Source organism: Melopsittacus undulatus, chromosome 11, assembly GCF_012275295.1.
Source record: "Melopsittacus undulatus isolate bMelUnd1 chromosome 11, bMelUnd1.mat.Z, whole genome shotgun sequence".
NCBI classification, from domain to species: domain Eukaryota; kingdom Metazoa; phylum Chordata; class Aves; order Psittaciformes; family Psittaculidae; genus Melopsittacus; species Melopsittacus undulatus.
In genome coordinates this window covers 13,727,076-13,745,600 of record NC_047537.1, presented here as the reverse complement: position 1 = coordinate 13,745,600, position 18,525 = coordinate 13,727,076, and the positions used below count along the sequence as shown (strand labels likewise).

General features: G+C 42.9%; 1 protein-coding gene across 2 annotated transcripts; it reads right to left on the bottom strand.

Moving 5' to 3' along the window:
* Positions 1 to 286: 286 nt before the first annotated feature.
* LOC101874559 (myosin heavy chain, skeletal muscle, adult) lies at positions 287 to 16,742 on the bottom strand. Of its 2 annotated transcripts, none has more exons than XM_005141412.4 (38): positions 16,536 to 16,742; positions 16,307 to 16,450; positions 16,057 to 16,213; positions 15,503 to 15,530; positions 15,293 to 15,404; positions 15,107 to 15,199; positions 14,919 to 14,982; positions 14,730 to 14,828; positions 14,544 to 14,647; positions 14,324 to 14,462; positions 13,220 to 13,338; positions 12,959 to 13,108; positions 12,245 to 12,415; positions 11,187 to 11,500; positions 11,019 to 11,082; positions 10,337 to 10,424; positions 10,126 to 10,243; positions 9,752 to 9,875; positions 9,174 to 9,310; positions 8,828 to 9,083; positions 7,205 to 7,447; positions 6,926 to 7,102; positions 6,698 to 6,843; positions 6,518 to 6,608; positions 6,042 to 6,431; positions 5,683 to 5,809; positions 5,147 to 5,265; positions 4,677 to 4,873; positions 4,080 to 4,263; positions 3,828 to 3,993; positions 3,531 to 3,655; positions 2,964 to 3,272; positions 2,660 to 2,863; positions 2,277 to 2,402; positions 2,012 to 2,182; positions 1,821 to 1,925; positions 1,595 to 1,690; positions 287 to 567 (listed from the first exon to the last, which is right to left on the bottom strand). In XM_005141412.4, the coding sequence occupies exons 1-38, from the start codon at positions 16,740 to 16,742 to the stop codon at positions 415 to 417; spliced, it is 5,817 nt and encodes a 1,938-aa protein (XP_005141469.1). In that variant the 3' UTR covers positions 287 to 414. The 2 variants fall into 2 exon arrangements, with proteins under 2 accessions (XP_005141469.1, XP_005141468.1); XM_005141411.4 differs by having other exon boundaries at positions 11,019 to 11,089; positions 11,191 to 11,500.
* Between the last annotated feature and the right edge of the window lie 1,783 nt (positions 16,743 to 18,525).

Sequence of the window (18,525 nt, the reverse complement as noted above, 5' to 3'; positions counted from 1 at the left end):
ATGGGAAGTAAGCTGTGATGAAAGGACAATGGGAGAGGCATTATGGGTACATGAGGGCCAGAGCAGGACAAGGAGCTGGTCGAGATGGAACAGACTGGACTACCAGTAGCCTCCACAGGAATGGACAGCCTCTGAGTCTGTGGGTTCTTAATGCAGAGTTTGCATTAGCTTTTCCCTTCCCCAAGCCAGTAAAAGTGAGATAACTTGTTCGGCAATGCAGTATCCCAAGCTTCATCAGAAAAAAAAAAAGAAACGAAAACAAAGGCGGCACCCATTTATAGTGTGCATGCAGGGGAATCTACAGTCTTTATTCTCTAGACATTAGGGTGGGTACAAAGACTCATTGCAGAAGAAAGCAACCGAGAGGTTCACATTTTGTGCAGCCCTCAGTCACTTTGCTGCCTTATGACAGCCTCACTCTTCCTCTTCTATCCTCCTGTGGAAATCCCGACTCTTGGCTCGGAGCTTGTTGACCTGGGACTCTGCAATGTCAGCCCGCTCCTCGGCTTCCTCCAGCTCATGCTGGATCTTGCGGAACTTGGAGAGGTTGACATTGGACAGCTCCTCCTGTGTGGGGAGAGGGAGTTGGTGGTGAGGACCCGAGGGCAGTGATTTCACTCCTTCTACATCTCAGCCTTGTGGGACTGCGGGTCTTTGATGAGGGAAGGCACAAATCTCCATTCCCCATCCGCACTGTTCACACCTAAGCCTCACATAGGCTTCCTTTTCCTCCCCCTTTTAGCAGATACATTGTAGACTGTGCACAAGAGGCTTTAAACAGAACTCTGCTCTGCAGTGTGAGAAGGAAATAAACTAGGCAGCTGGAAATCAGATTTTGTTAGCTCTGGAATTAAATGTTCAACTACCTCCATGGACCCTCAGATAGGGCTAGGAATGTATAATTGACATTGAGCCTCTGGTATCTCCTCAGTATCTACTAAATTGTCTCAGTGTCCCTGTGAGTCCAGAAACCTTTATCTGTAGCGGACTGGGTGCAACAGCAAAGAAGCAATGCTGAGACACTCAAAAATTCAGGGGCTGCAGGGCTTCCCTCTGGTCATCCCTGATGACTGCATGTGAGAAAAGGGCAAAGGCTCCTTGCACAATTCTGAATGCAGTGCTCAATATGGTTTATGGGCATACTTCAGACACCTTCTCTACCTGCTGAAATTGCTCTGGCCATATATAAAATGTAGCATCTCCTGTGCTAGATGAGCATATAGTGAATAACAGGATTTCTTATGCAAAGTTCTTAGACACAGTAGTCCTACGCACAGAGCTCTGGAGTTTTGGCAAGTCCTTTGCTTTGCAGTAATTAGCAAGCTTCTCCGAACTCCAGGGTCACAGGCATCTTTTGTAAAGTTACTTACATGAATTTCAAGTCTGCTTTAGTTCTAATGCAAAAAAAAAATAGCCTTCTTAGTTGCTCACTGATTTTATTCTCAAAGGCTAGGCTACTGTATAAGCATTTCACAGAACCTGAAGAACTCCATTTGACGAGGGACACTTTCCAAGTTTCCTAAATTCATATCCTCAATGACCATTCTACCCAATTAGAAAGTGTTTCTTGCCATGCACTGAGAGTGATACTTACAGCCTCTTCAGATTGTCTCTTGTAGGATTTCACCTTCATTTGAAGCTTGTCCACCAGATCCTGGAGCCTCAGAATATTCTTCCGGTCTTCCTCAGACTAGAAGGTTTGGAAAACAGGAGAGTTTTTTCCCTACCACTTGAGTTAGCAATTTCCCTTGGCAATCAGGAGCAAAAATTTTTACTTCCTGCAAGAGTGTGTATGAGCCCAAGGACACCACCTGCCTTACCTGGTAGGTCAGCTCCTTCACCCTTCTCTCATACTTGCGCATACCCTTCACGGCTTCAGCACTGCGCTTCTGCTCAGCATCAACCTCCCCTTCCAGCTCCCGCACCTGCAATCACAAGCCCATCTTTGCAGTTTCCCTGCCATCTCTCCAAGGGACATGCTCACTCTTGCACAAACACCAGCCCTACGCACTCTGGCCTCCAGCTTCTGGATTTGCTTCTTGCCTCCTTTCAGTGCCAACTGCTCAGCCTCATCCAGACGGAGCTGCAGGTCCTTCACCGTCTGGTCCAGGTTCTTCTTCATCCTCTCCAGGTGGGCACTGGTGTCCTGCTCCTTCTTCAGTTCTTCTGCCATCATGGCTGCCTGAGGAGAGCAATGGGCCAATAGCATTTTAGGTTTGGAGACATTTTGGGGGAGAATACATCCACCATCAGCAATGAAAGTAGCCCCTACTCACATCTGTGATGGCCTTCTTGGCCTTCTCTTCAGCATTGCGTGCTTCCTGGATGGTATCCTCCATTTCACCCTGAATTTGGGCAATGTCTGCTTCCAGCTTCTTCTTGGTGTTGATCAAACTGGTGTTCTGTGCAAAGAGAAATGGCAAGAGTTTATTATAAGCCTGCAGTATGAGACCTACAGCAGCAAGTCTTTACTCTTCAAGTCTGCAGTTCAAAATCTAGAATCCTTGTAAAATGATTGTTTACAAAGTGCCACGGGTGGCCTCAAGTGATGGCTGTGAACAGCAGTAGATAGCTCATTCCAGTATTTCCTATCCTCTGGTATATAGCAGCACTCTGTTTGATAAGTGTCAACACAAATGGTTTTGCACCATGCCCTGACCTGGGTATGGAGGAGCTGCACACGTTCAGTGGCATCCAGAAGCTCCTGCTCAGCCAATTTCCTGGACCGCTCTGTCTGCTCCAGTGATGCCCGCAGCTCCTCAATTTCAGCCTGCAACAGGTTTGCTCTGCGCTCCACCATGGCTACTTGCTCCTTCAAGTCCTCCTGTGTCCTCAGAGCATCATCTAAGTGTATTTGAGTATCCTGTAAAAGAGGCAACAGAAATTACAAGGTGGCAATTTGAGACTGGGTGTCAAAAATGCCGGGGATGTTGTATCTCTTTCTATAGCTTTGCTGAACGAACCTTGAGAACTCCCTGTGTGTTTCTCAGGTTCTTCTGTGCCTCGGCAGCCACACGGTTGGCATGGCTGAGCTGGATCTCCATTTCATTCAGATCGCCCTCCATCTTTTTCTTCAGACGCAGGGCTTCATTCCTGCTCCTGATCTCAGCATCCAGGCTGCTCTGCAAGGACTCCACAATTCTGAGGTGATTTCTTTTCATCTGATCGATCTCTTCATCTTTCTCTGCTACCTTCCTGTCAATCTCAGCTTTGACCTGGTTGAGCTCAAGTTGGAGGCGCAGGATCTTCCCCTCCTCGTGTTCTAGGGAGGCCTGGAAAAGTGGATGCAAACATTTGGGATGTTGATATAGCTTTCTAGGTAACTACAGAATCACAGAATCCCAAGGGTTGGAAGGGACCTCGAAAGATCATCTAGTCCAACCCCCCTGCAAGAGCACGGTAACCTAGAGTACATCACACAGGAACTTGTCCAGGCAAGCCTTGCATATATTTTTTACCAGTCAGTTTTTAGCCATATTTGCCCATTGCTCATATTTTTAGTGCAGAATCCAGTGATTATTGGCATTTACCTCAGCTTCCTCCAAGGCAGCCTGGATTTCAGATTTTTCCTGCTCAATCTGCTTCTTGATTTTCTCCAGCTCATGAATCGCTTTTCCTCCCTCTGCAATCTGCTCCGTGAGGTCAGAAATCTCCTCTGTGGGAACAAGGACCAGTGGCATGGTCAGGCACAGAGCAGAATGGGAAGGGCCCTCACACACCAACGTGACAGGCATCTTTGCCCACCTGCAGGCACAGACCCATGTGAAGCAGTGGGTACTGGTGGGTGTTGAGAAAGCCCTGCCAGGAGCAGAGGGCCAGGCACTTACGCTGCAAGTTCTTGTTCTCGCGCTTCAGCGTTTCCAGGTGGTCCAAGGACTCCTCATAGGCATTCTTCATCTTAAAGAGCTCTGTGCTGAGAGAGCGGGCCTCCTTCTGGGAGGCTTCCAGCTCAGCCTGTGTTTCCTCATACTTCTGCTTCCATTCTGCCAGGATCTGAAGAGAAACAGGGTGTCAGTACACTTGTGACAATGAGGAGGGGATGCTCTGCCCAGGAGCCCCCAATCTGGAGTCTGAAAGACCTTGTCAAAATTCTTCTGCTTCTTATCCAGAGCTGCACAGGCAGCATTTGATCTCTCCACATCAATCATGAGGTCCTCCACTTCATTCTGCAGCCTCTGCTTTGTCTTTTCCAGGGAGGCACATTTGGCATTGACAGCTTCAACATGTTCCTCTGCATCCTGCAGGCGCTGTGCCAGCTTCTTCCTGGAAGGTGGTAAGCACAGGTCCAGGTGAGGAAACAAATAGGAGCCTCTTGGGCAGCCAGTGTGCTTTTCAGAGGAGCACCCTATGCCACTTGGTTGTGTGTGATCCCCATTTACACAGAGGTGTACAATGTCTCCCAGCCAGCCACTGTATGGCTATGTCTGAATCCAGGGCTGAAGGAATTCATGACGTGCTATTCACTCTGATATTCACACCAGCAAGTCTTTGATATTCTGCATCTTAAGAGCTTTGCTGCTTCTGCTTTTCCCCCATGCATACCTGCTCTCACTTGTTCTCACTTCCTGCCACCCCATCCCAAAGTAGAGCATTGGCTTCTTCCTGACCATATCACAATGGTCTTATGAAATTTCTATTCTAATCCTCTTCCAGCTGTGCCCAGCTTCCCCACATACTTGGCCTCCTCCAGCTCCTCTGTGCGCTGGATAGCGTCCGTCTCATATTTGGTTCTCCACTGGGCCACTTCACTGTTGGCCTTGGACAGGGCGCGCTGCAGCTCCCCTTTGGCTTCCTGCTCCTCTTCATATTGTTCCCGAAGCAAGTCACAGTCATGGCGAGCAGATTGCAAGGCATGGGCCAGCGCATTCTTGGCCTGGAGATAAAATCATTGCCGTAAGGAATAAATGTATCCTGGGAACTTTTCTCTTAGTGGTACTTAGACTCTGGAATATATCACAGAGAAGCTGTGATTAACTCACTGCTTTTAAAAGCCAAGGTCTGACATACTGCAAAAAAGCTGTGAACCCTGCACTGACAGGATCTCCATTACATGACCTAATGGTATCCGCTTTTGATCTCATGAACAATGAACAAAAATTGTGTGATGCAAAGTATTTATTTCACATCTAACATGAAATACTGTCACCTTTATCTCTTCCTCTAGTTGCCGCTTCAATTCTTCAATCTGCTGGGTGAAAGCCTGCTTCCCTCTAGACAGCTGAGAAATTAAAGCATCTTTTTCTTCCACCTGGCGTGAATATTCACCTGGAAAAGTTTTCAATTAAGAAGCTATTTTAACAGCCAAAAGAGTCAGTTACAGGGTTGTCTCATATTGCAGTTTAACCTCAGTTTGCAACTAAGTACTACACAGCCTGCATCCTCTTGCTTACTCATCCCAGTGGGATGAGAAAGAGAATTGGAAAAAAGGTAAACCCCATGGGTTCTGATAAGAACAGTTGTATAGTTAACATTAAGGAAATAATATTAATAATAAAAATGGGATAGCAAAAAGAAAAATACAGTTAAAAAATAAAGCCAAACAATAATCCCAAGTGTTGCCAAATATAATTGCTCCCCACCTGCTGAGCCATATCCAGCTCTTCTCGGGCAGTGATTTGCCACTTCTGCCTAACTCCCCCAAGTTTCTATCCCATTTCCAAACCAGAAGAGGAAGTGCCATACCAGATTCTGTCTGCAAACGAGCTCTTTGAGCACTGAGATCACTAATCATGCGCTGATTCTGCTCCTCCTTTGTTTTATATTCACTTAGTTGGTCTTCCAGAGTGCGGCACATCTTCTCAAGATTTGCCTAGGTGCCAATCACACATAAGAAAATAGAGTTAATACCTCAATTCTGACTTTGCTACAACAGGAAAGTGTGTTCAGAGATGCAGTTTATATATCTGTGCATTGCATAGAGTTCTGTGCATTAGATTTGGAGAAAAAAAAAGTTATATTAAACTTGATAATAGCTAAATATAATTAACACAAATATTACACTGTTTTCAAATTATTAATACCTAGACAAAGTATTTGCGTACCTTGGCTTTGGAGACAGACTCCATGTTACTGGCCAGGTCGTCAATCTCCATCTTCAGCTCACTCTTCTCCTTCTCCAGCTTCTGCTTCACTCGCTGCAGGTTGTCGATCTGCTCCCCAAGCTCAGCGGTGCTGTCTGCATGCTTCTTCCGCAGGGCAGCAGCCGTGGCTTCGTGCTGCAGCGTGGCCTCTTCGAGGTCACGACGCATCTTCTGGAACTCGGCCTCACGCTTCTTGTTCATCTCGATCTGAGCTGCTGTAGCCCCTCCTGCTTCTTCCAGGCGCTCGCTGATCTCCTCCAGCTCCCTCGAGAGGTCAGACCGATGCTTCTCTGCTTTTGCCCGAGAGGTTCGCTCTGCCTCAATTTCCTCCTCCAGTTCCTCAATACGAGCCTGGCGATAACAGGGACCATTCACACCCATGCTCTCCTCCTACCTTACCTGAGGTTTTGTGAGAGGGGCAAGGAACAGAGACTTGCCTGCAGCTCCTTGATCTTCTTCTGCAACTGGATGCCCAGAAGCTGCTCATCCTCAATTCTGCTCTGGATCTGGCTGATTTCAAAGTCTTTCCTTTGGGCAAAGAAAACCATGTTAGAGCTGAAAGAAAAAAAAAGACAAGCACAGCAGCCCAGCATTCATACACTCCACATCACATTTACTTCTTCAGTTTCTCATCCAGTTGCTGCTTATCATTTTCCAAATCCATGATGCTGTCATGGGCCAGCTTCAGGTCTCCTTCAAGTTTCCTCTTGGCTCTCTCAAGGTCCATGCGCAGTTTCTTCTCTTGCTCCAGGGACCCTTCCAGCTAAAACAAACAAGACCACCAATCTACTAGGCAGGTCTAACCCCATACCTGTCCTGTTCTTGCCATATTCTTGTGTGCTTACATCATCCACTTGTTGCTCCAACTTAATTTTAGCTTTGGTCAGTGTGTTGACTTTGTCCTCTTCTGCCTGCAGGTCATCCAGTGTCTGCTGATGGGCCTCTTGGAGGGCTTTCTTCTCTTTTGTCAGCTTGACAATGGTCTCGTCCAGAGCTGCCATTTCTTCTGTGAGGTTTTTCACCTTTGAGAAGAAGGAAACAACTGTAGATCAAAAATGTTTAAAACTTTATTGCTTATAAAAACTACCTTCTCTGGAGTGACAGTGACATCTTTTACCTCATACCTTGTTTTCAGTGGCATGTTTTTCCTTTTCAACCTTGGCCAGTGTTAACTCAAGGTCATCAATATCTTTCTTCAACTCTGAGCATTCATCCTCCAGTTTCCGCTTCTTGGCTGTCAGCTCAGCATTTATTTCCTCCTCATCCTCAGCCCTTTCAGTCACCTCTTTAACTTTTGCTTCCAACTGGATTTTGGTTTTGATGAGTTGGTCGCATCTTTCCTCAGCATCAGCCAAAGCATCAGCTTCCTGGTAGGAAAATAGCATTTTTAGGGATACATTTTTTGAGGCAATATTGAGGTGCTTACCTTCATAGTTCAGCATCCTGCATAGCAAATTTGTCATTGAAAGTCTGGGTTATGTTCCAACAGAATGAAATATAATACAGAATTGATTGCATATTGTTAGCTTTGAAACAACCAATTTTGAAAGCTAAAACTGAATAAAATTCTTTTCAACCTACATAAAGACCCATGTATTTACATATTTCTGCAAGGTATTGGATCCAACATTATCCCATAATACCAAACATTAGAACAAAGTACATAAATTTGGGTTTAATCATAGGAATATCTCCCATATTTATGGAGTGCCAAGTCATAACCATACTCCAAACTGCATATAAATACTAAAGTCAATAATGCTTACATGATTGCTGTATTTCTCCCTGTATTTTTCACTCTACTGTTTTTTCTGGAACAACCATTTCTGATTTAGATTTTCATCACCACGGCCCAAAAATACTCATCTAACAGGGTTGACTTTTCTATGCAAGACTCTCGTTGCATAAGAAGAAAAAGAGTTGCTGGGAAATTTGTCTCTAGGCTTTTTTTTTGCAACACATGTTCTGGGTTATTTGTTATACTTTGTCTCAATACTCAGTCTAGCAAAAATAATACGAAAGAAAGAAAGGTATTCTTAGCAGCAAGTGGATTTTTTCTTCTTTTTACGGTTCAAGATACTTTAAAAAGTGAGCCATATAAATATTCCTATATGCCACATATGGTGCATAGTGTTACTTTGAAGATACAGATTTTTCTATTCTGTGAATTATTTCATTTAGAAGGCAGCATATGACAACACTGTAGATGTAGCACATAATTTTATGTAATGATAGTGAATGATTTAGGAGAGCAAGTGAGAATATTAAATTCCATTTCCTCTCAGTTCAGTGTTACAACATAGTGATGTTTGTAACATCTGTCACCACCTACACTGGTAAGAAACAAGTTATCTTGGAGGATAAACATGTGAAATAGATGTCCTTTTAAGTTGTCCTAAGAATTCCTAATCAGGTTTGCATAGGGATAGTTATACTCAATTTTGGAGATGTAGGAAAAACTCCTAGGAGAATATTATATAATAAATGTAAATGTTTCCTGTTTGCTCTAATGCAGCTTAACTGAATGGAAATGATAGAGACCTCAGAAAAATCTCACCCATGTATTATATTAACTGCATCCTTCTGAGTCCTTACTGAAGCTAGTCATATGTTTAAGAGGACCACTTAATGAAATACAATTGAATTTAATTAAGTTGAAATTTCTATGTGTCTTTTGAAAATGTAGCTCTAAATAACAGCCTGCTAGTCACAATGCACTTAGCATGAGGCACACTGGTAGTACGCACAGCCTGCACTTGGAGCTGCAGGTCATTTTTCTCCTGCATCAGTTTCACCATTTTCTCCTCCAGTTCCTTCCTCTTTGCCTCAGACTTTGCAAGCTCTTCCTTGGTTTTCTCAAACTCTTGTTTCATGTTGGCCATCTCTTTCTCAGATTCTGCACTCTTCAGCAGGGGCTTGATCTTGAAGAACAGCTTCATCCAAGGCCAGTGCTTCACATTCATGAATGCACGAATATTGTACTGGATGCAGAAGATGGACTCTCTGGAAGGTAAGTCAAATTAATATGAAGTATTTAGACCATGATGACCTAATAAGCTATATACAGTGAACTAAATTTGAAGAAATGTCTACCTTCTCTCCACCATTTTCTGGTACGCCACTCTACTCAGGTAGCCCCTGCACCTTGCTTGTGTGCGGGTGATAAGCTGTGCCAGCTTCTCATCCCTCATCTCTTCCAAGAGGCCTACAAGCCCAGCTTTGAAGAACACCTTTGGTAAGAACAAGAAAATAGGTGCCGTATATGTGTTTGTTATTCAGTGTAGCCCGGTACCCTATTCTCCATGGCAGATAATATGGGAAGTTAAGAGAAAGAGCAAAAGCAAAAAAAAAGTATGTAGTGACAGACTGTCTTGTATCTCCAAGTATCCAGTTACCTGCAGTTGAGGAATTATAATACGCAGACATTTTGCTTTTGTTTTTATTAACACTTGATTCTTTTACTCTACAACTTTGTCTTAAACTAGGAGTCTTAATTATCCCTTAATTAAATAATCCTATGGTAATGAATTTCAGTATTATTCAAGTGTTGAGTAAACAAGTACTTAGATGTTTTCTTTTAAATATGCTATTTGATCATTTCACATGCTACCTGGAGAATCTAAGTATCATTCTCAAGTCACACAAACCAAAAATGGAAACAGTTCTTGTACCTTGGTGTGACCAAATTTGTATTGAGTGTGGTCTATGTCAATTGATCCAAGAAGTTTCTCACAAGCCTTCTTGCTGTCAATAAACTGTCCCTCTGGGATAGCACTTGCATTTAATACTTTATATCTGGGGAAGAAAATAGAAGGACTTGCATTAGACTCTATATTAAGGGTCTTTTCCAGCCTAAATGATTCTATGATACTATGAATACACCACTGAGGTCCACTGTAGAGACAGGGCTGGTACACTCCAAGAAAGTCTAAGAACTGTTGTGAACATAAACTTTAGATAAGGCTTTGGTTACCAGAGATGAAACTTTAATTTCACAAGATACTCAAACCAGACAAAATGATCCAGTAAGGGGAAGAAGTCTGACCTTTGCTTAAAATCTGCATACAGGACTCTGTTGGGAAATCCCTTCCTGCAAATCCTGATGCCTTCCAGCACACCGTTACACCGCAGCTGGTGAAGCACCAGTTCATGTTCCATGGCACCTAGCAATTCAGAGCAGAAATATATGCTATGTTCTGTAATACAGAGGGAAGAGCTGCACCATACTGAAAAACTTCCATATGTGAGTATCTTACCAGGTGTTTTTGTTTCATTTGGGATGATGCATCGTACAAAGTGGGGATGGGTGCTTCTCAGATTGGTCATCAGCTTGTTTAAATTCTCCTGGGAAAGTCATTAACAAAAGTTTGTATTAGCAAATGTAAGTTCCACTATAAGCATCAAGCCCTCTGAAATGAAATCATGAGACAAAAATCAGCTTGCAGAACCCGGAAGCTCCCTGCACCAGTTTTTCTGACTTTATGCAGATCTCTGCTTCTATTAACTTAATGTATAAAGTTCTTCTGAATAATCTTCTGAATAATCAAGCATACAGCAAGTAGGCATTCAAGATGGGTCATATGGAACACTACATAGAACCTTCCTGTTTTCCTGAAAGGCAAACTGAAGGCAAAAGGAAAAAGAATTACATGCTTTTATATTTTTATCTTGTAAGGTAAATGAGAATAAGGTGAGAAGAATCCCAGTCTTGGTTTATAATTAATATCTGTATACTTATTTATATATAATTATTGTTTGTAGTTAATGGAGTAAAGCAGGTGCCTCCAGAGACCATCACAGAGTATATAAATTAAGCAGACAAAACATTATGATGTCAATACACCAACAAGAGGGATAGTGGAACAACTAATAAATAGCCATTTTAAATGGTGGGTTTATCCCTCATCTTAGGTAAAAGCAGTGAAAACTCTATCGTACTCGGAAAAGAGCTGAGACAGTCTGGAAAGAAGAACCCTTCTTCTTGGCACCCTTCTTGCCAGCACTAGCCTCTGCAAAATTGAAAATAAATAAAACATGTTTTAGATTTTTGCTTTTGTCTTTCATGATTCCATTTTTTCAAGGTGTACATGAGTGAAAATATAGGACCAACCCGTATCTGCTCCACCATAGTTTGCAAAGAGTAAGGCCAATGTTTTCAGTGATGATTTCTGGTACAACCCAATGACAGTTTCATTCAGAGGGTCTTTGTTCTTCTCAAGCCAGCCAGTGATGTTGTAGTCCACTGTGCCAGCATAGTGCACCAGGGAAAAGTGAGCCTCAACTTTTCCTTTAGTAGGCTTGGGCTTCTGGAAATTGCTAGACTTGCCCAGGTGCTGGTCATAGAGCTTGTTCTTGAAAGAGGTGTCAGTTGCCTTGGGGAACATGCACTCCTCTTCCAGGATGGAAAAGATGCCCATGGGCTGGAAGAAATGCATAGAGAGAGATTGTAATTTAGTTTTCAGGGCAATAATGGCCTTCAACTACACGGAGTAGCAGAACACAGACTGAGATACACATTGGAAAGGATTATAATTCAATTACATTTTCTGCTAGAAAGGGAGATTAAGCATATTGATACCTACATGCTGTAACCCCAAATGAATCATAAAGACTAATAGAAAGTGACTTAGTTTGTGTTGAGAATGTGCTTTAAAGAATCAGAGCACTACCTTCTTATCCAGAGGGAGTCAGAGCACACACAGATATCCTATCCAAATTGAACATGGGGCAACAACGCACCCGTGTGGCAAAGGCAGCCAACTCATCCTGGGCTGCATTAAGAGTGCTGCCAAGGAATCTGATCAACGTTTAATCAGCTCTCACGAGAGCCACATGGAGTGCTGTGCCCAGTGCTCAGCTCCTAGTACAAAAGAGATGTGGACATACTAGAGAGAAAGGATTCTGACTATTTTGGAAGAACAAGTATTACTCGGAGTTTAAGAAGCTTCTGGCACTTGAAAGGAGATCAGTACAGACTTGCTGCCACAAAGCTGTGTGAAATGTCCTTCATGTCTCCCTTCACAGAAAAAGAATAAACTACAGGGCAATGCATTTTAAAAAACAAAAGCTGAATATTTGGACATGAACATAGAAGATCCCTTTGAAAATATGACACTAAGTAATTATAGAATTTACCAATGTGGTGCATTTCAAAGGAAGGATACCTTCTCAATGAGCTCAATGCAGGCAGCCAGGTCCATCCCAAAGTCAATAAATGTCCATTCAATTCCTTCTTTCTTGTACTCCTCCTGCTCCAGCACGAACATGTGGTGGTTGAAGAACTGTTGCAGTTTCTCATTGGTGAAGTTGATGCACAGCTGCTCAAAGCTGTTGAACTGGAAATAAGAAAGATACATATTTTCATGAGGCAGCAAGAATTGCAAAACCTCATCCTTTAGAAATAAGGTAAGCAGTTATACTGGCTTCATTGTCAAGTCTGTGAATTTCTTCAGTCTGCTTTATGTCCATGTAATGAAACATAAGGAGATATGCATTAAAATAAATGTCCACAAGGATTTTTTTCCCCCCATTCCTAAATGTGTGAGGATAAAATATATTTCCTGTATAATCTGAGACCAAATTACAGGGAGTCAAAAATCAAGCTTAGGCCTATCATGGCATACATATTCTTATATTCTCTTCTGCTTCATCATTTTAACCAAGACATTTTTCTTATTGGACCATTTTGTACTTTTGAGTTTCTACAACCTGAAATACAAGTCTTTTGAAAGATAATTTTTTTACTTCATGAGAAAAAAGGCAAATAGATGCAAATAGTTATGTGATGAAATTATGTATTCTTTAAAAATATATCTCAGAGTGATCATAATAGCCAGTGTTCACTTCCAAATAGCTCTTACCTAATCTTTGTTACTTACATCAAAGATCTCAAAGCCAGCAATGTCCAGGACACCAATGAAGTACTGTCTGGGCTGTTTTGTATCCAGCTGTTGGTTGATACGAACAACCATCCACAAGAACATCCTCTCATAGACAGCCTTTGCCAGAGCACCTACAGCATTGTGCACCTGTAAGAAAAATAAATACCTGGAGTTAGAGGAGAATAAATGCCTACAGAGCAGAAGAGAATCAAAAGGATCTTCATTCGAAATACGGTTTCAGGTTACCACATTCCCTACCTGCTGCGCAGTTTGACCTTTGGTCACGTATTCATTCCCCACCTTGACTCGGGGGTAGCAGAGTGCCTTAAGCATGTCTGCTGAATTCAGACCCATAAGGTAGGCAGCCTTATCAGCAACTAAAAAGAGGAAAAAGGAAGAATTTAGTGTCATATAGACTTTGAATCCTGGACTCTTCCCTAAAGGCTGCCTGGTTCAGAGTTCTGTTCTTTGAAATCTTTCAGTAGACTCCAATAGAGGAGGGAATCTTGGTAACAGCAAAGCCATCATAAGGTATATAAAGCTTAAAAATGCTTATAGAGGTTTTCTGAAAGAACTCATGTTCAAAAGTCTTCACTGAAGCACGTAGAAAGTAATGATGTTTTCAAAAATCTCCTGGCACAAAACTCAAAGCTGTGGCTTGCCAGTCTCTATAACTGTAGTACATGTGCATCTCCTGAGCTGCAGTGCCATAAGTCAGGCACTGATCAACATTCAGGTGATCAAACAACTCAGTATTTAGGGTGGAACACAGGTACAGTATCTGTTCACTTTCAGATCCAGAGTCTACCACCCTTTCTGTGCTTTGATTGCTGATATTTGGTAAAACTCACTGGGTTTCATCCTTTTACCTACAGGACTTCCCACTTTCTGCCTTGTCCTATAACAACAGGAGCCATTGCTCAGAAAGCTGGAGACATGGGTCGTAGGTCCTGCACCAACAAAGGAAAGGAATCAAATGCACCTCTCACACCAGAGTCCCCTGACTGTCTGACAGGTGAGTGTGAATGGGAACACAGTCCCCCATCCCCTTAAAGGTGAACCACTTGGCTGTTTCACAATTGCAAGCCATATTCTAACAAAGATATGACTAACAATGATATAGGAAAGGCACCCATTGCTCCTAACTTCCTGGAAGTGTATAAAGGACACTTTAAAGTACTAACTGTTCATAGCATAAGATACAAAAACCCTGAGATCAGGGAGCTTGATGTTTTAAGAGGACAAGATACAGGTGTTTTTTCTGAATTACTGTTTTCCTCAGGATCCTGAAGTCCAACAGAGAACAACTTTTGCTGTTGTATAGTAGGTTACAGAAGGGATAATTATTGAGCTTGATAATACCTTCAGTGCCATCAGGCTCTGCCTGCTCCTCTCTTGGTTTCTGCTTGAACTTCAGGTTTCCATAGTGCATGACAGCCCCTGTCAGCTTGTAGATGGCTGTCTTTTCATCAGCACTGAAGCCCAGGATGTCAATGGCACTCTGGTAATACAATTAGCAAAGTATTTGCATGCTGTGTGATATACAACCTGTATCTGTTGACCTGCTTTGTAAGTAACTTACATCTGTAGCCATAAGCTCCTCCTTGTCATCAATGCTGGGAACAGTGATCTCACCTTGACTCACAAAAGGGAAGTCATATGGGTTGGTGGTAATGAGGAGCATTTCTGAAAACAAATGAATCCATGGGTTAAATTTCATTTTTTTATGTAGTTCAATGTTGCTCAATGATCTTCTAAAGCCTCTTACCTATTAGCTCTGGCTTCTTGTTAGAGGTGACCTGATAGAATATGTGATAGCTTCTTTCTGCCTTGAGCTGGAAAGTGACTCTGGACTTCTCCAGCAGATCTGGCAGATGGTAGGACAGAGTTAGCAGAAGACTGCACTTAGAGGTGGGAATTTAGGAAGGAAAGGGATCAGGCCAGGAGAGTGTCTTACAAGTTTCAATGTCAGCAGAAGCCAGTTTGCCTGTGGCACCAAAGTGGATTCTGATGAATTTGCCCTGTTAAGAAGAAGCAGCGGCATTTCAGCCTAAATACATTCATTTCATCTCCTTATGTGAGAATACCACTAGCCCATCACTACTGTTATAATAAGGAGGGATTTTGTGCAAAGCAACAACTTACAAAGCGTGAGGAGTTGTCATTCCTCACAGTCTTGGCATTTCCAAAGGCCTCCAGCAGTGGGTTGGCGCTGATGATTTGATCTTCAAGCGTTCCCTGCAGAATGATAATTATTGCTGGTTATCCTTCAAAAAAAGCATATCAGAAACAGAGGAAACCATTAATTCAAGACAGTGTCTATTAATTTACCTGCATTTTGCCTGACTGCTCTTCCTTCTTCTTCTCCCCACTCGCTGCAATTGTTGCAAAGTACTGGATGACACGCTTTGTGTTCACAGTCTTCCCTGCTCCGGATTCTCCACTGTGCAACCAAAGAGAGAAGCAGAGAGCGTGTGGTTAGGCAGGAGGTCCCTTAGCACTGGGCAGCCCCGCAGGGGCCAGAGCAGGGAGTGTACATACGTGATCAGGATTGACTGGTTCTCGCGATCTGTGAAAGAGGCAGAAAGAAAGATTAGCAGTCGGCCTGGGTAACACTGGGCTAAAAGGGAAGTAAAAGAGTAAACACATAAGTTGGGGCTTCATCAGAAAGTCAAAAGGTACCCAGTTCCCTTCTAGGTTCTAGCAGTACTACAAGCCAAAATATGATGCAGAGGGCTGTCATAGGCACGTAGACCCAAAACAAGCTGTGCACCCAATCGCCCTCAGTTCTCATCAGGAATTAAAATGCTTATGTTAGAAATAGTGAGATACATAGAGCAACAACTTTTTCTTTCCTACCAGTGAAAAAAAAAATATAGTAAACTGAGTCAAGTACTATTTCCTCAGTAGCAGAGTGAAGAATTCCATACAATTGACTGTAAATAATATACAGTGCTGAGTCCAGGCTTGCTTCTGGGACTCACTCAAGCTCTCAGTCACACAGCTCAGAGGTGGTTTTAGCTGGCTTGTCACATGACCCACTGAGGTTGGTGGGGGCTTTGATCTACACTGCTGTGAGGGAATCAAGCACTCACCAGTCAGCATGAATTGATAGGCATTGTCAGAGATGGAGAAGATGTGTGGAGGGGCCTCCTGGCGCTTCTTGCCTCGGTAGGCCAACACCACCTCCGGGTTGTACACCGGCAGCCACTTGTAGGGGTTGACGGTGACACAGAAGAGACCCGAGTAGGTCTGTGGGGAAGGGAGACAGTATGTTGGCTTCCACTTAGGCTGGCAGAGCAGTTCCTCCCAGCTATCCAGAGGAGGACTGCTGCTGGTACTTACGTAGATCATCCAGGCTGCGTAACGCTCTTTGAGGTTGTACAGCACAGCGGGTTCATGGAGGTGGGTCATCATGGCCATGTCCTCGATTTTATCGTACTTGGGAGGGTTCATGGGAAAGACCTGATCATCCTTCACGGTCAGGGTCTGACAGAGGAAGAAGGAAATGCATGTATGTCAGCTAAGAACTGAGAGTGGGAATTGGTGCCCTTCAGCCTTGCTTCTTACTCACCTCTCCGCCTTCAGTCTTGACAGTGACCTTCCCTCCTTCTTTGCTCTGGACCGTCCCTTTCACAAAGGATTCTTTAGGGTGGGCCACAAAGACGGATGATTTGGCATCAAAAGGCTTGTTCTGGGCAGCAATTCTCTCCTTCTCTGACTTTCGGAGATAAGGAGCTGCCTCCCCGAAGACAGCCATCTCAGCATCTCCGGAGGCCATGTCTGCACTTCAGTGAAGGTAGGACAGCAGAGAACTGTAATGGGGAGGGATAATATGGAATCGAGTTAAAAATCATTCACAATGAGTATGGCAAAACACTTGCACAGGTTGCCCAGAGAAATTGTGGGTGTGCCATCCCTGAAGACATTTAAAGCCAGGCTGGATGTGGTTCTGGAAAACCTGATCTAGTTGAAGATGTCCTTGCTCATTGAAGAGAGGTTGGGCAAGATGAGCTTTGAAGATCCTTTCCAACCTAAACTGTTCTGTGATTCTATGACTATCACTGATTTTAAGGTCTGCTCTGTACGACTGGGAAAAAAAAATCATATCCTTTGCCTTGGTTTCTCTTTATACTCCGAGTATTTGGAACATGTAACATGAGCTATCTAGAGACTTCATTTTTAGGTCAAATTAGAAAATAAGAGGTTTACATTGATGAATCTAGGTCTTCAAATATTTAGGAGAGCAACTTTTAATAACCCTTCAGAACTGTGGGTTTGGTGCTTTAAGAATACTGTGTCTGTGAGATAAGAGCGGATTTGCAGAGCAAATTTCAGTAAGACATCAGTGTTAGGAATGTGACCTTCTAATACTCTATCATAATTGAATTTCTTATGTGCATTTGTCATTCTTAGGTACAATTTCAGCCCCCAATGTTCTGACTTAGGTGAAATAAAATCCGTGAATTGAAAGTGGAATTGCCAAACCTGTGTGAAGATCCAGACTAAATACTGAAAAAAAAAAATCTAGGAATAGGTAAGTTCTCAAAACTTTAAAATAATTACAGCATTTCTTCTGATGCTTTATTAAACATGCAAGTATTTAAATTTAGCCAACAGCACTTGAAAATTCTCTACCTACATCAGTAACATTTATTCCCTCTTTATTCATTAGGTAACAAATATTTATTTATTTATTTATTTATTTATTTTGTCTAGAGTAACAAAACGAATATCTAGGAGAGGTCTGGCATTTTACAAAGGTGAGTAGAAGGTTTGTATGCTCAGATGAGCTCTTAATTCATTTATTCTCAGGTAGAATGCAGAGTTTTCATGTTTTCCTGCTGTGCTCATCTTGGTCCAGTTTTACTGCTGCTATAACAAAGATGGGAAGCCAGCATGCCTTGATCCCAGTTAAGAAGAAGTAAAGAATTTCCCCATGGGGATTTTCTGCTGTGTCATCAGTGGTCAGAAACTTCAAGCGCATCCACTTTAAAACCCTGGCCACCTCACCACCTTCTACTCTCATCACACTGGGTTTGAATATAGGGTGAAGCAGTGACCCTTCCAGAAATCTCACCCAAAGGATCATACTCTGCCCTCTAAGAATTAATAAATCAGGCTCTTACCTCTCTCAATACCAGATGGGTGGCTTGAAGGCTGGCAGCTGGTCAGTACTGTAAAACAGAAAAGGCAAATCCTTACTTGCTGCTGCACAGAAATCCAGAGTGAAAAAAGGCAGGTGGCTTGAAAGCACATTTAAAACTTCAGCTGTGAAAATGTGTGCTGTCCTGCAAATGAGCCCTGAAGGCAGAAGGAATGTTGTGGCAGACACATAAGGGCACCATCACCTTCCTGCAAGTCTATGGACACTATACACTTACCTTGAAGCAGTCCCTGGAGACAGGGTAGACTTGTCGCAGGGATGTTTTATATGATCTAGTCTGCAGATGCTACAGATGCCTACTCTTTCTTCGGTCAAAACATTTTTGGCAAACCTTCTTTGGTAAAGCATTGTCTGGCAAACTGAACTAAGGGCATAATTGTCATTTGACATGACTAGA

What these genes read in the sequence shown, in the direction of transcription:
- LOC101874559 (XM_005141411.4), bottom strand. Translation starts at nt 16,742, where the DNA reads ATGGCCTCCGGAGATGCTGAGATGGCTGTCTTCGGGGAGGCAGCTCCT. An exon ending in ACGCAGCCTGGATGATCTAC is followed by an intron (nt 16,214 to 16,306) that starts GTAAGTACCAGC and finishes CCTTCCCCACAG; the next exon opens with ACCTACTCGGGTCTCTTCTG. An exon ending in GCATTGAGCTCATTGAGAAG is followed by an intron (nt 11,501 to 12,244) that starts GTATCCTTCCTT and finishes CATTTCTTCCAG; the next exon opens with CCCATGGGCATCTTTTCCAT.